This window comes from Myotis lucifugus, unplaced genomic scaffold (assembly GCF_000147115.1).
Source record: "Myotis lucifugus unplaced genomic scaffold, Myoluc2.0 scaffold_127, whole genome shotgun sequence".
Lineage (NCBI taxonomy): Eukaryota > Metazoa > Chordata > Mammalia > Chiroptera > Vespertilionidae > Myotis > Myotis lucifugus.
Genome location: NW_005871175.1, coordinates 581639 through 593349, shown reverse-complemented (window position 1 = coordinate 593349; position 11711 = coordinate 581639). Strand labels below are relative to the sequence as shown.

The 11711-nt window shown below is 44.4% G+C and overlaps 1 protein-coding gene and 1 pseudogene across 1 annotated transcript in view; one reads left to right on the top strand and one right to left on the bottom strand.

Moving 5' to 3' along the window:
• The first annotated feature begins 3050 nt into the window (after window positions 1–3050).
• On the top strand, window positions 3051–4146 carry LOC102424212 (annotated as a pseudogene).
• A 1997-nt stretch (window positions 4147–6143) lies between these two features.
• The window catches only part of HOPX (HOP homeobox), a 9032-nt gene continuing 3464 nt past the window's right edge, over window positions 6144–11711 (bottom strand). Inside the window, 1 exon segment of the mRNA XM_014460163.2 lies at window positions 6144–6951. Within this exon segment, the coding sequence (XP_014315649.2) occupies window positions 6874–6951 (78 nt within the window). The 3' untranslated portion in view covers window positions 6144–6873.

Sequence of the window (11711 nt, the reverse complement as noted above, 5' to 3'; positions counted from 1 at the left end):
TTCAAATTATTTTTCTTATTACCATTGTTATTGCTAGTTACCTTGGCACTGAGTTTGGGCAGGGATGCATTTGAAACAGTTGGCATGAGGTTTTCAAGTGACTGTTTAGTGGACAGTGGAATAATATGGAACAAGATTTCTAAATGGAGATGGCAAGGATTAAGAGAGTGTAGCAAGGTGTCCCCAAGAAGGTGACAACTCCTATCTACCATACATTTGTATAGAGTTCAGAAAAGTACATACTTGATATGTATTAAAATCTACTTGTCATCTTTTCCTTAGATTTGCAAAAGTAAGTTTTCTCAATCTCTGTCAACTGAGAAAAGCCTGCTTTTATGCCCAATTATTTTCAGGGTTTATTGGCCTATATAGTCCTGCTTCTTCTGGATGCTTACTCTAGTGGCTGGCATTCCTCCTTTGATGAATTCTTCTCTTCTTTTCTTCACTCTGCCATTAGTCAGGATTCTCCTTGCAAATGACAGATACACACTGAGAAGGGAATGCATTAGTTCACAGAGCCAGGAAGGCTGGGGTAGCCCAAGGGAAGAGTGGAAACCGGGACCTGGTCTTTCTTTCCAACTCCCATCTCTGCCTGGCTTCATGCTCTCACACTACAGAGTGGCCTTCTCTACGTGGCTGGGTAGATGGCTGCCCAAGACCCCAGCCCTCCATCCCCACAACTGTCTGTGCAGGAGACTATTAGAGAACTAACCCTGACCCAGCTGAGGTCAAGAGCCCATGCCTTGGTTCAGTCCCTGTGTGCAAAGGGATATGAATTGTAATTGGCCAGCCTGGGTCATGTCTAACTCGGAACAGGGTGGGGAATCTGGGGCACTGTGATTAACTGCTCTTCTAGGACACTTCAATAAAGTAGACATTCTCCAAATGGAAAGGGGTGCTGTTACCCCTTTACAAGAACAAGACAGCAGACAGAAATAAATGTTTCTGCAGTCCACTGCACACAGCAACCATGGCTCAAGCAGCTCCTTCCCTGCCCCACAAAGCGTCACCAGTGCTAGGGCATTCTGGGTGATAGAGCTTTCCTAAAGGCCGAGGAGAACAAAGAGCAAGGGCAGCAGGGCAGCAGCAGGCTCAGTGCTGCACAGATGTTAATTTAAAATAGAATATTTGAGCCTGGCCGGTGTGGCTCAGTGGTTGAGCATCAACCTATGAACCAGGAGGTCACAGTTTGATTCCCAGTCAGGGCACATGCCTGGGTTGTGGGCTTGATCCCCAGTGTGGGGCATGCAGGAGGCAGCCGATCAATGATTCTCTCTCATCATTGATGTTTCTATCTCTCCCTCTCCTTTCCTCTCTGAAATAAAAATATATTTTAAAGTAAAATAAAATAGAATATTTGACATTTTACAGTCCCTGTGCCAACTCCACCTGCCTCTGGGGCAGCTTACCTTTGACCCATGACCTTTGCAGATCATTCTCTTCCATCCCTTCCCTAAGTGTCCAAGGACCTCAAATATCCTCCTGCCTGAGCTTCCACGCGACACAATCCTAAATTCCTGCTGCTTTTTTGTGCACAGCCACTGAATTCTTCATTTTTTTTCTCCTACTAGACTTGCTTCAAAGCGAACGCCCCCAAAACAAAAACAAACAAACAAAAACACCCTACAAAACCCTCAACAAATCAAGGTGTTGTTATAAACAAAAGAGCCAGTTTTATTTTTAGGAAGAATCTTTCCATCTGTGATGTTGTGATTTAGAATAAGAAATCCATATATTTGATCTGCATTCTGCTCCTGCTACACAGCTCCTGAAAGCCCTGTAATATTCTAAGTAATAAGAGAGCTGGAGTACCTTTTGTTTTAATATTTGGTATTTTGCCCTCATATAGCTCCAGTTTCTGAAATAGTTCCAGAATGATGAAGGTGAAAGGAGGGTCTGGTTATTCATAACAACTGCTTTCAACCAGCCCTGAGTTTATGTTAATGAGGTGATTTTTGGAAAACCCCTAGACAGGATGGGAGCTGATTGCCAAGGGAGCCAACCTTGTGATTAGAGCAGCGATTTTCAACCCTTTTCATCTCATGGCACACATAAGCCAATTACTAACATTCTGCAGCACATCAAAAATTACATTTTTTGCTGATCTGACAAAAAATAGGGATGATTTTGATTCATTCACACCAGACTATTGTTGTGTTAGCTGTTGTCATTTTTTAATTTGACAATCTAAAGAAAAGAGGTCAGTGCCCCTAACTAAATGGTCAGGTATTTCATGTTTTTAAAATTCTGGCCATACACCATGTGTGGTGCATCTAAACGGAAAATCACTGAATTAGAGCGTGGGAACTTTCAACTCCACTCCCATCACCCTAGACCTCCAGATAGGGGAGCCAGAGGCTGGAAATTGAGTTTAATCCTGAATGGCCAATGATTTAGTCAATCATGCCTAAATCATGCCTACATAATGAAGCCTCCATAAAAATCCCTAAGGTACAGGATTCAGAGAACTTCTGGGCTGGTGAACATGTGGGTGGGTGCCCAGACAGGGTGGGAAAGCTACACACCCCTTTCCCCTTATCTTCCATCTGGCGGTGCCTGAGTCATGTCCTTTATAATAAGTAAACTGTTTTCCTAAGTTCTGTGAGCTGTTCTAGCAAATTAATCAAACCCAAGAAGAGGGTCATGGAACCCTCTGATTAAAAATTAAGTAAAAAACATGCCTCCTCTCAGTATAATACTATACTAATTAAGTTTAATATTAAGGTTACTTCTGGCTGGTGGGGTCATGGGTAATTTTTATGGCTAGTATTGTATGTCATATTTTTTTTGCTTATCTCTAGTTCTACAATTAAATTACACTGGTTTAAGTCAAGAAAGGAGAAAAGGACATAGACTGCAGCCTCTGTACTTTATTTTTATATATCTTTATGGATTTCAGAGAGGAAGGGAGAGGGAGAGAGCGAGATAGAAACATCACTGATGAGAGAGAATCATCGATCAGCTGCCTCCTGCACACCCCACACTGGGGATGAGCCCTCAACCCGGACTCATGCCCTGACCAGGAATCGAACTGTGACCTGTGATCTCCTGGTTCATAGGTTGAAGCTCAACCACTGAGCCACGCTGGCCAGGCACTGCCTCTGTACTTTTTACCAAGAAAGGCAAAACCCTTCTCCAAAGCCTCCCTCACTCCCACAAGTCTTCAACCTAAATGTCCTTGGCCAGATCATGTCACATGACCTCCACAGTTTCCATGTGAGGATGGAGGAGGGAGTATTCCAGCTTTTCAGCCTCTACAACCTTGAATAGAGAAAGGTGGTGACAGAGCAAGGGGTTGGAGATAAATATCAGCCTAAGCAACAGTGTCTGCAATGGTAAAATTTGGACAACACAAGGCAAAGAAAGAGAGACTGTGCAGAGTTTTTCTCAGTCTGGGGTGGGTATTATCACTCTGGTGTGTGACGTTGAGTGTTCAGAAGAGGCTCCTGATAACAGAACTCAAAGAGCTCTGGGTTCTCCTTAAGACTTATCTCAGGAGTCAAAGTGTACCTCACCCTGTCCTCGTTAGAACTTTGTAGCAATAGTAATTATTATTACTCTCTACAAAGTGCCTTTTTACAAGTAGAGTATTGCTACCCTTGCACTACAGTTGAAAAAGTAAACTCAAGAAGGTTGTTAACAAATTCACATTTAAAAGGCACTGATTCTTTCCTTGCCGCTGCCCAGCCGCACAGAAGCAGCAGCTCAGGGACATTCAGGATTTGGCTCCACTTGTAACTCACCTGCTACCCACCTGGAACCCACCACCATGGCCATGGCTGAGGGAGGCACTGCCGCTGGAGGGGTAATGGATGTCAATACTACTTTACAAGAGGTGTGGAAGACCGGCCTCATCCATGATGGCCTAACATGGAATTCGAGGAGCTGCCAACGCCTAGAGACAAAGGCCAAACCATCTGAGTGAGCTTGCTTCTATCTGTGATGACCCTGTGTATATCAGGTTGGTGGAGCCCCCAAACCAACTCATTAATATTGATGACAACAAAAAACTAGGGAGATGGGTGGGTCCTCTGAAAAATCGACAGAAAGGGAAAACCCCTTAAAGTGGTTGGTTGCACTTGTGTGGTAGTTAAGCGTTCTGGTAAAAACTCTCAGGCTAAAGATATCATCAAATGCAAGAAATGAGTGAATAAAAACTTGGCTCTTGTTAGAATAAATGAATGGACATGAGTCCTCATTTCCTCCCAGCATGGCCATTCGAGGATTCGTGGCTGTTGGCATGATAAGCACAGGAAGTGATCCTTCTGTCATAAACAGTTCTTCCCAGCACCAAGATAAAGGCACACTCTCTGCCCAGTTGGTCAACTCTTCTTGTCCTGGATGGATTGTTCTTGAATTATGTCTCTGTTATTCTAGAAAGTCTTCTGACAAGGGTCTTAGACCTGGTTTATCATCTCTCTCATTGCTTGACATGGACAAATCACCAAGCTCTGTGTCCACTTTGCCCACAGTCACGTTAGCAGCACAGTTCTTCCTCCTTATCTGTTAGTCAGGATGTGCACACATTCCTGTCTCGTTGTCACCTTCTCTCTTCTTTCCTTCCAGAAAGTGATGTCAGTATCCAGCCCTGGCTGCTGACAGATGCTCAGACCACCACTACTGATGGTGCAAGGGAGGGTGGCAGATGAGGCTGTTCCGTTCAGATCCTAGTTCACTGTGTATTGTTTATAGGAGAAATGTTTTAAGGTAGAGGAAGAGGAAGTGTATCAAGGATGTTTAAGGAGACCTTGTAAACATTTGTATTCTGGGTAACTGTTAGTGTTTCTTATTTTGGACTTTTTATTTTAAAGAACTGAAAAGACTGTGTAGGTAAGAGTTCAGAAGTGTCCTCTAGTGTCATTCCAGGCTGGGTTGGCAGACACTCATATAGCTTTTCCAATATCCACTCCACCTGCTTCTTTCCTACCAAAAACCCCCCCTGATTTTACTCAAGGCAGCAATACACCCAATTTAAAATACTCACCTTACCTCCCTAGCTGGTTTGGCTCAGTGGATAAAGCGTCAGCCTGTGGACTGAAGGGTCCTAGGTTTGATTCTGGTCAAGGGCACGTGCCTGGGTTGCGAACTTGATTCCCAGTGTGGGGTGTGCAGGAGGCAGCCAATCAATGATTCTCTCTCATCATTGATGTTTCTCTTTCTCTCCTTTCCTCTCTGAAATCAATAAAAATATATTTAAAAATAAATTAAAAAAATACTCACCTTACCACACTCACTTGAATTAGGAATGGCCATGTGACCCAATTCTGGCCAATAATATGAAGGTTGAAGTTGCTGGGTAGGGGGCTCCCAGGAAAACTTTTTAAAGGGGAGAGTCTAGTTGGCATTGGCCTTTTTCTTTTTCTCTTCCTTTATTTTCCCCCTTGACATGCAGACTCAATGACCAAGCATTCATCTTGCATCCATGAACACAAGAGCCACATGCTGAAGATAGCAAAGTAGGAAGACAAGAATGACCATAGGTCCTTGACAACATTAGGGAGCCACCTACCTGCTGGTGTTTTATGTAAAAACAATAATCATTTAAAGAAATAGACAAAAAGTCTATTTGGTTAATTCACTGTAATCAAGTTTCTGTTCACACAGTCAAACACAACCTTAATTAATAGACTGTTAAAACGTTTCATGTGCTATTATAGAAAACTAGAGGCCCAGTGCATGAAATTTGTGCACTGGTAGGGTCCCTAGTGGCCGCCTGCCGCCTGCCACCACCACTGGGGCCTCCCTCCCTTCCCCTGGCTGGCCCTGCTCCCTGGTCAAACTCCCAGACGAACTCTTGGTAGAGGGGACAATTTGCATATTATGTTTTTATTATATAGGATGGATGAAAATGTGCTGCAGAGTCTTTAGAACAGTACTGCTCAAACTTTCATGTGCATGTACACCCCGTGGGGACCTTGTGAAAGATGCAGGTTCCAATTTGGTAGGTCTGCACTGGAGCCTGAAATTCTGCATTTCTCACAAGCTTGCAGCTAATGCTGCTGATGCCAGTCCCAGACCACCCTTTGAGTAGCAAGAATCTGGAAAATGACAGCTCTTTTGTCAGTCTGCTCTTATGGTGGAGGCATTCTGTTTTTCTTTGATCTGCTTATTATTCAGTAAAAAAAAATTCAGAGGACTCAGTGCATTTTCAACAAAAAGTTAATGTTTTATTTAGAATATCATTTTAGAGACAAAAAGCAGTTCACTTTGGCTAGCAAAATAAACTTAACAAAAGCATTTAAATAATGTAAATCAAATACTTTAGTAGATTTTTTTTCTTAGTTACTTGCTTTTCTGTCTTATTACTTGTGCAGTTTCTGTCTTTTAGCCTAACTGGGTTCTTTCTAAGTTAATGCAGCTTTAATCCAAGGAACTACTTAATGAAATCGGAATGACTCAAATATTCCTCTGTATTCTCATTCAACTTCACTGTATTCAATGAAACACAAGGAAAACAACTTAGGGAAGTAGATTCAGAAGGAATGTTTCTCCCTCTTGGTCACGTTATCTTTTCAACAGAGCCCTTGCCTGCTCTGAAATGGATGTTGAAAGTAAATTGTTATTGGGAGGTGATGATCAAAAGCAAACTTAGATGATTTTCATACCATCTGTCATCATGACCCAAAGGGAAAGGCAAGCCACATCACTCGCCTAGTCAAGCCACTGCTTTACACAGAAGCTGCACATAGCTTCCTATTGTTATTGTATTTTCTAGTTATGTACATTAAAAAAATACAACATTGTGTTAAATAGCAGGACAGCTAACAGCGAACATACAACACTACACTGACAAACCAAAACAGCTTGGTTAAGCCGAGGAGAGAAACAGCAGGTGGTCTTCATGGAGGGACGCTGCCAATGCCCACCATCTCCTTAGTCCGTAACGGATCTGCTTTCTGAGGGTAGGCCTTCCGACTTCCGCCACTGGGCCAGGCGCTGCTTAAACCATTTCTGGAGGAGTGAAATGTGAAAAATTACCTGTCACATACTGAAAAAAATGATGTCCATTCCTTTCTAAAAGATAGCCTCTGTGGTCCAAATAGAAAGGAGGATTGCCTGGCCAGGGTTGCTCAGTGGTTGAGCATCAACCTATGAACCAGGAGGTTATGACACATAATACCCGGTCAGGCCACATAACTAGGTTGTGGGTTCAATATCTAGTTGGGGCATGTATGGGAGGAAATCGATTGATGTTTCTTTCTCACATCAATGTTTCTCTTTCTCCCTTCCTCTCTTCTCTAAATCATTAAAACATACCTTCGGATGAGGATTTAAAAAACAAAACAAAACAAAAAAAAACTTGGAAGAGGGACTAGTGAGAAATAGAAGCAGCAAGCATTGATGGACCTGGGAGAGGATGAGTTAGAGGACTCTATGGGGAGTCAGACTTTATTCTCTGTGGTACTTCCCAACCTTTCACACATCACGGTGTACATTTAGAATGCTGATATTTTCATGTCCCGCTGCTTGGGTAGATGACCACCGGGGGCCCTGCAGTCCCGCGTCCTGCCAACAGGAAGCTCTATTGTAACCAATTGGCTATGAGAAGTTGAGGAAGTTTCTAAAAATAGAGCACCCATCAGCTCAACTGTAAAAGAGGTAAGCTCAAGGGGTCGCAGTTGTCCCTTCTGGGATTTCTAGAATTTACCTGTTCTAGGGGTAAGCAGATGAGGGGACAGAAAGGGAGCAGAAAGAACACAGCTATGGGATGCTAGACCTGGACTGTGCTGATGGAAATGTTGTGAGAAATAAATCGGGGGTTCTGACTTAGCAGAGATGGACACCTGCCCAGCTGCACATGTAACCTCAGAACAAACAGGCAGGCTCTAGGGCCGTGCTGGGGAAGATGTCATCTCTGCAGAGATCGAGGGAGCTGCAAGGCAGTTTGGCATAAGCTCCAGATCAGAAGAAAGGGTGAGAACCACAGGAGAAGGAGCGTTTCTAAGGATCAAGGCCTGTGGAGATAGAAGGGAATGAGGCCGCAGGACACTTTAGGGCAGGGGTCCTCAAACTACGGCCCGCGGGCCACATGCAAATACAAATATTGTATTTGTTCCCGTTTTTTTTTTTTACTTCAAAATAAGATATGTGCAGTGTGCATAGGAATTTGTTCATAGTTTTTTTTTAAACTATAGTCCGGCCCTCCAACGGTCTGAGGGACAGTGAACTGGCCCCCTGTTTAAAAAGTTTGAGGACCCCTGCTTTAGGGCTCTGCACCACCAATGCTAGGTTGGCTGCCCAGCATGGGACCATACCTGCAACTCCCCCTAACTGTACAACAGAGTTTACACACTGAAATGCTGTACACAGCTGTTAAGGTCAGTTGTCTTATACACCTTGGCACTGTGGGGTGGCAACGAGAAAAGTCCTATAAAGCCAGGGACAGCAGACTACCCACCCGTAGGGAAGCCTTACTTTTGGGGACTGCTCTCTGGGTGCTACATTTCACTCCTGGGGATAACTAGCCTTAAGGAGAAGCGAGAGTTCATGTAACGTTGGTGGCTTTAACCAAAGTTCTATTGCTAAAGGTGGGCACCATTTTCTTCTATAATCCATGTGTGTTTAGTTAACTCTGAAATCTGGTGCGAGGGCAGCATGGCTCCAGCTTCATTAATGACGTAGCTCTATGGGGGTTTTCAAGGCTACAGGGTCTGATTCAATAGGATTTCCAGTTGCCAGAGCTGAATAAAGGGCAGAGTTTTAAAGACTAATTAAAACTTGGAGGAAGAAAGTCTCGTTTTTATCAGGATTCATTTAGGACAAAATGAGTGAGCTGGCTTCATTCAGAAGAGCCACCCACATCTTTACACTATTCGTGAGGCAGAATATTAATGTACAGCTACCGAAAATAACCAGCAAGGACCACAGTTGTGAATTGGTGAGATGGCATCTAGATGCTTAACCAACTGAACCCTCACACCAGGGGATGGGACAAAGTTCAAGAAAAGCTCGACTATTTTCTAAAGATATATATTGTAAACCAAATATCTCTCTATATAAAAGGCTAATATGCCCTGACTGGTTTGGCTCAGTGGATAGAGCGTCGGCCTACGGACTGAAGGGTCCCGGGTTCGATTCCGGTCAAGGGCATGTAACTTGGTTGCCGGCATATCCCCAGTAGGGGGTGTGCAGGAGGCAGCTGATCGATGTTTCTCTCTTATCGATGTTTCTAACTCTCTATCCCCCTCCCTTCCTCTCTGTAAAAAATCAATAATATATATATATATTTTTTAAAGGCTAATATGCAAAGTGTCCCCTCAGAAGTTCAACCGGGAGACTGAGAGTTTGATCACTCACTATGACGTGCACTGACCACCAAGAGGCGGTGCAGAATGAAGCAAGGCCCCGGCCTGCAGCTGGCAGCCGGCAGCTGGGGAAGCAAGGCCCCAATCGGCCCTGATCACTGGCCAGGCCTAGGGACCCTAGCCATGCATGAATTTCATGCACTGGGTCTCTAGTGTATATAATAAGTTAGCAAAGCAGTTGTTGTCTAACAAAAACCACTCAACACCTTGCTTGCTTTTTCCCCCTGTAGAGCTGAATCTTTCCACATCTCACTCACATCAATACTAATTTTCCACCTGGCTCTTCGTTGTTTCAGTCATCCCCTGGGGAAGACATTCATCCCTCGCTTGCTTATAAACGAATGCCCTCATTACCCTCACCCATTGATGGAGATTTATTTACTCCAAGTGAACAGATGATAATTAGACACTGTGATAGGGAGGGGCTGAGGCAAAATAACATTGTTCCTGTCCTTTTCTCTAGTAACTAACATTTCATCCCTTTCAGGAGGAGACCTTTAGAGGTCTTTATTCCACTGATAAAATGTCTACAACTAAAAACCATTGAGTTCTGGAAATAGTCCCAGGACACGAAGAGCAGATAAAAATACTGGAAACCTCTCTGAGAACCAGTGCCAGCTACACTGGGCTCGAGTTAGTGATAATAGAAAATGCCAGATCATCGCGACCTCCCAAGGGGCTGATGAAAGAGCTTTCCCAGAGGCTCCTAACACTGACTTCAAAACAATGGAAGACACAGGGGTCGGTATTCTGTCAGGTTTATCTCATTTAAATGTAGGAGATATCAAATTACTGCCATGAGAAAAACCTATTCTATTCAGAAAACGCAACTTAAAAAGTTATTTCCATTAGGTCACCCTTCACGTCATTCTGGGTTCCCATAGGCGCCCCCTCCCACAGCAGAGGACATTGTCCTGCAGTGGGACAGCTAGTGAGAGGTCATCAAAGCCCCAGTCAGAGAATGTGCCACCTTTTAGCCCCTCGTGCCCCTGCCGGATCATCAGCAATGGTTATTATCTCACAGGAGCATCTCCTGTTTATTTTTTCTACTGACGCATTACTTGTTCTAGGAAAATAAATAATATGATTCAAATTCTGGAGGTGGGGGTGTCAGGGATGAGGGAATCAGGATATGAAATAAAAATTATTTTGGTGCCCTTTATTAGTGGTGTAAAGGGACAACACTAATAAAGAATGGAAACTGGGTGTGCTGATACCCCGCTTATGTGGAGGCCTAGCACACCCTGGCCTCCAGGAGTTATTTAAAGGGCCCCTGCAAAGCCTGCTATAAATTAAAATGTTATTTATGTCTGAAAGTTCATCATTGGCATAATATCTCCAGAAGACACTTTAAAAATAAAAGATACTTTAAAAATGTAAATACTGTTTGAAAGATTAAAGATGAAATCATTCTCACATACCAGTGCACACTGGGGTTGAAGGGGGCAGGAGGGTGGGGGTGGAAAGAATGGGGAGTTGGAAGATGAGCCCCCACCTGAGGGGGGATGACAGAGGGATACCTTGGAAGCCTCTTTCCCCAACTTGCTGTTGCCTCTCTCTGAGCTCTGGGCTCTCAGATGCTTCCGTGTGGGTCTAAAAAGGAAGGCAGAGAGGCAAGCCTAGCTATGGCAGCCCGGGGAGGAAGAGGTGTTGCCCCCATGGCAGGAAAAGGAAGCCAGTGGCCCTGCTGTGAGGCTGACTCACCCCCACACCCACTCGTTTCAGGGCTGGGTCTACCATCTGTTCATTGGAGGGAGGTAGAAGAGAGGAAATGGGAGAAGGGGCAGATGCACCTGCTGTGCAGGGGTCTCAATCGGCTGACCTCAATCACAAAGAAGCAGGTGCCCTTACTTTCTTCCTGACCCACACTTGATTTCATGTCAGTTCTGTAATATAAGGTGAATCTTGAGGAAAGATTGAATATAGCTGGGATGGCTGTCATTTAATGCATGGATTTTACAAATTGAATTTCAGTCTTTTCCTCCCAGCCCTCTGAGGTGTCTGTGTTCTTCCTCTGTGGAGACAACATAGCATCCTGCCAGGGTTCAAATCCTAGCTCTGCTGCTTACTTGTGTTCTTGAGCAAATTATTTAACCACTAGAGGCCTGGTGCATGAAATTCGCGCATGGGGGGGGGGGCCTCACCTGGCCTATACCCTCTTCCATCTGGGACTCCCCCAGGGGATATCTGGGAGTTGGAAATCCTTTTCAAAATACAGGACTGGTGGTTCCTTAACGGTCGCCTGGCAGCCTGACTGCCTGGGCTGATTGCCCGGAACAGCTTCCCTGAAAGCCCTGAACTTCCCCTAATGGGCCCCAGATGAATTGAAAATCCCCTTAAATTGTTCCCTGACGGGCGAAGTAACCCAAAGGAGCCCCCAGAAAGCTGTGTAACACCGAAAGCCCC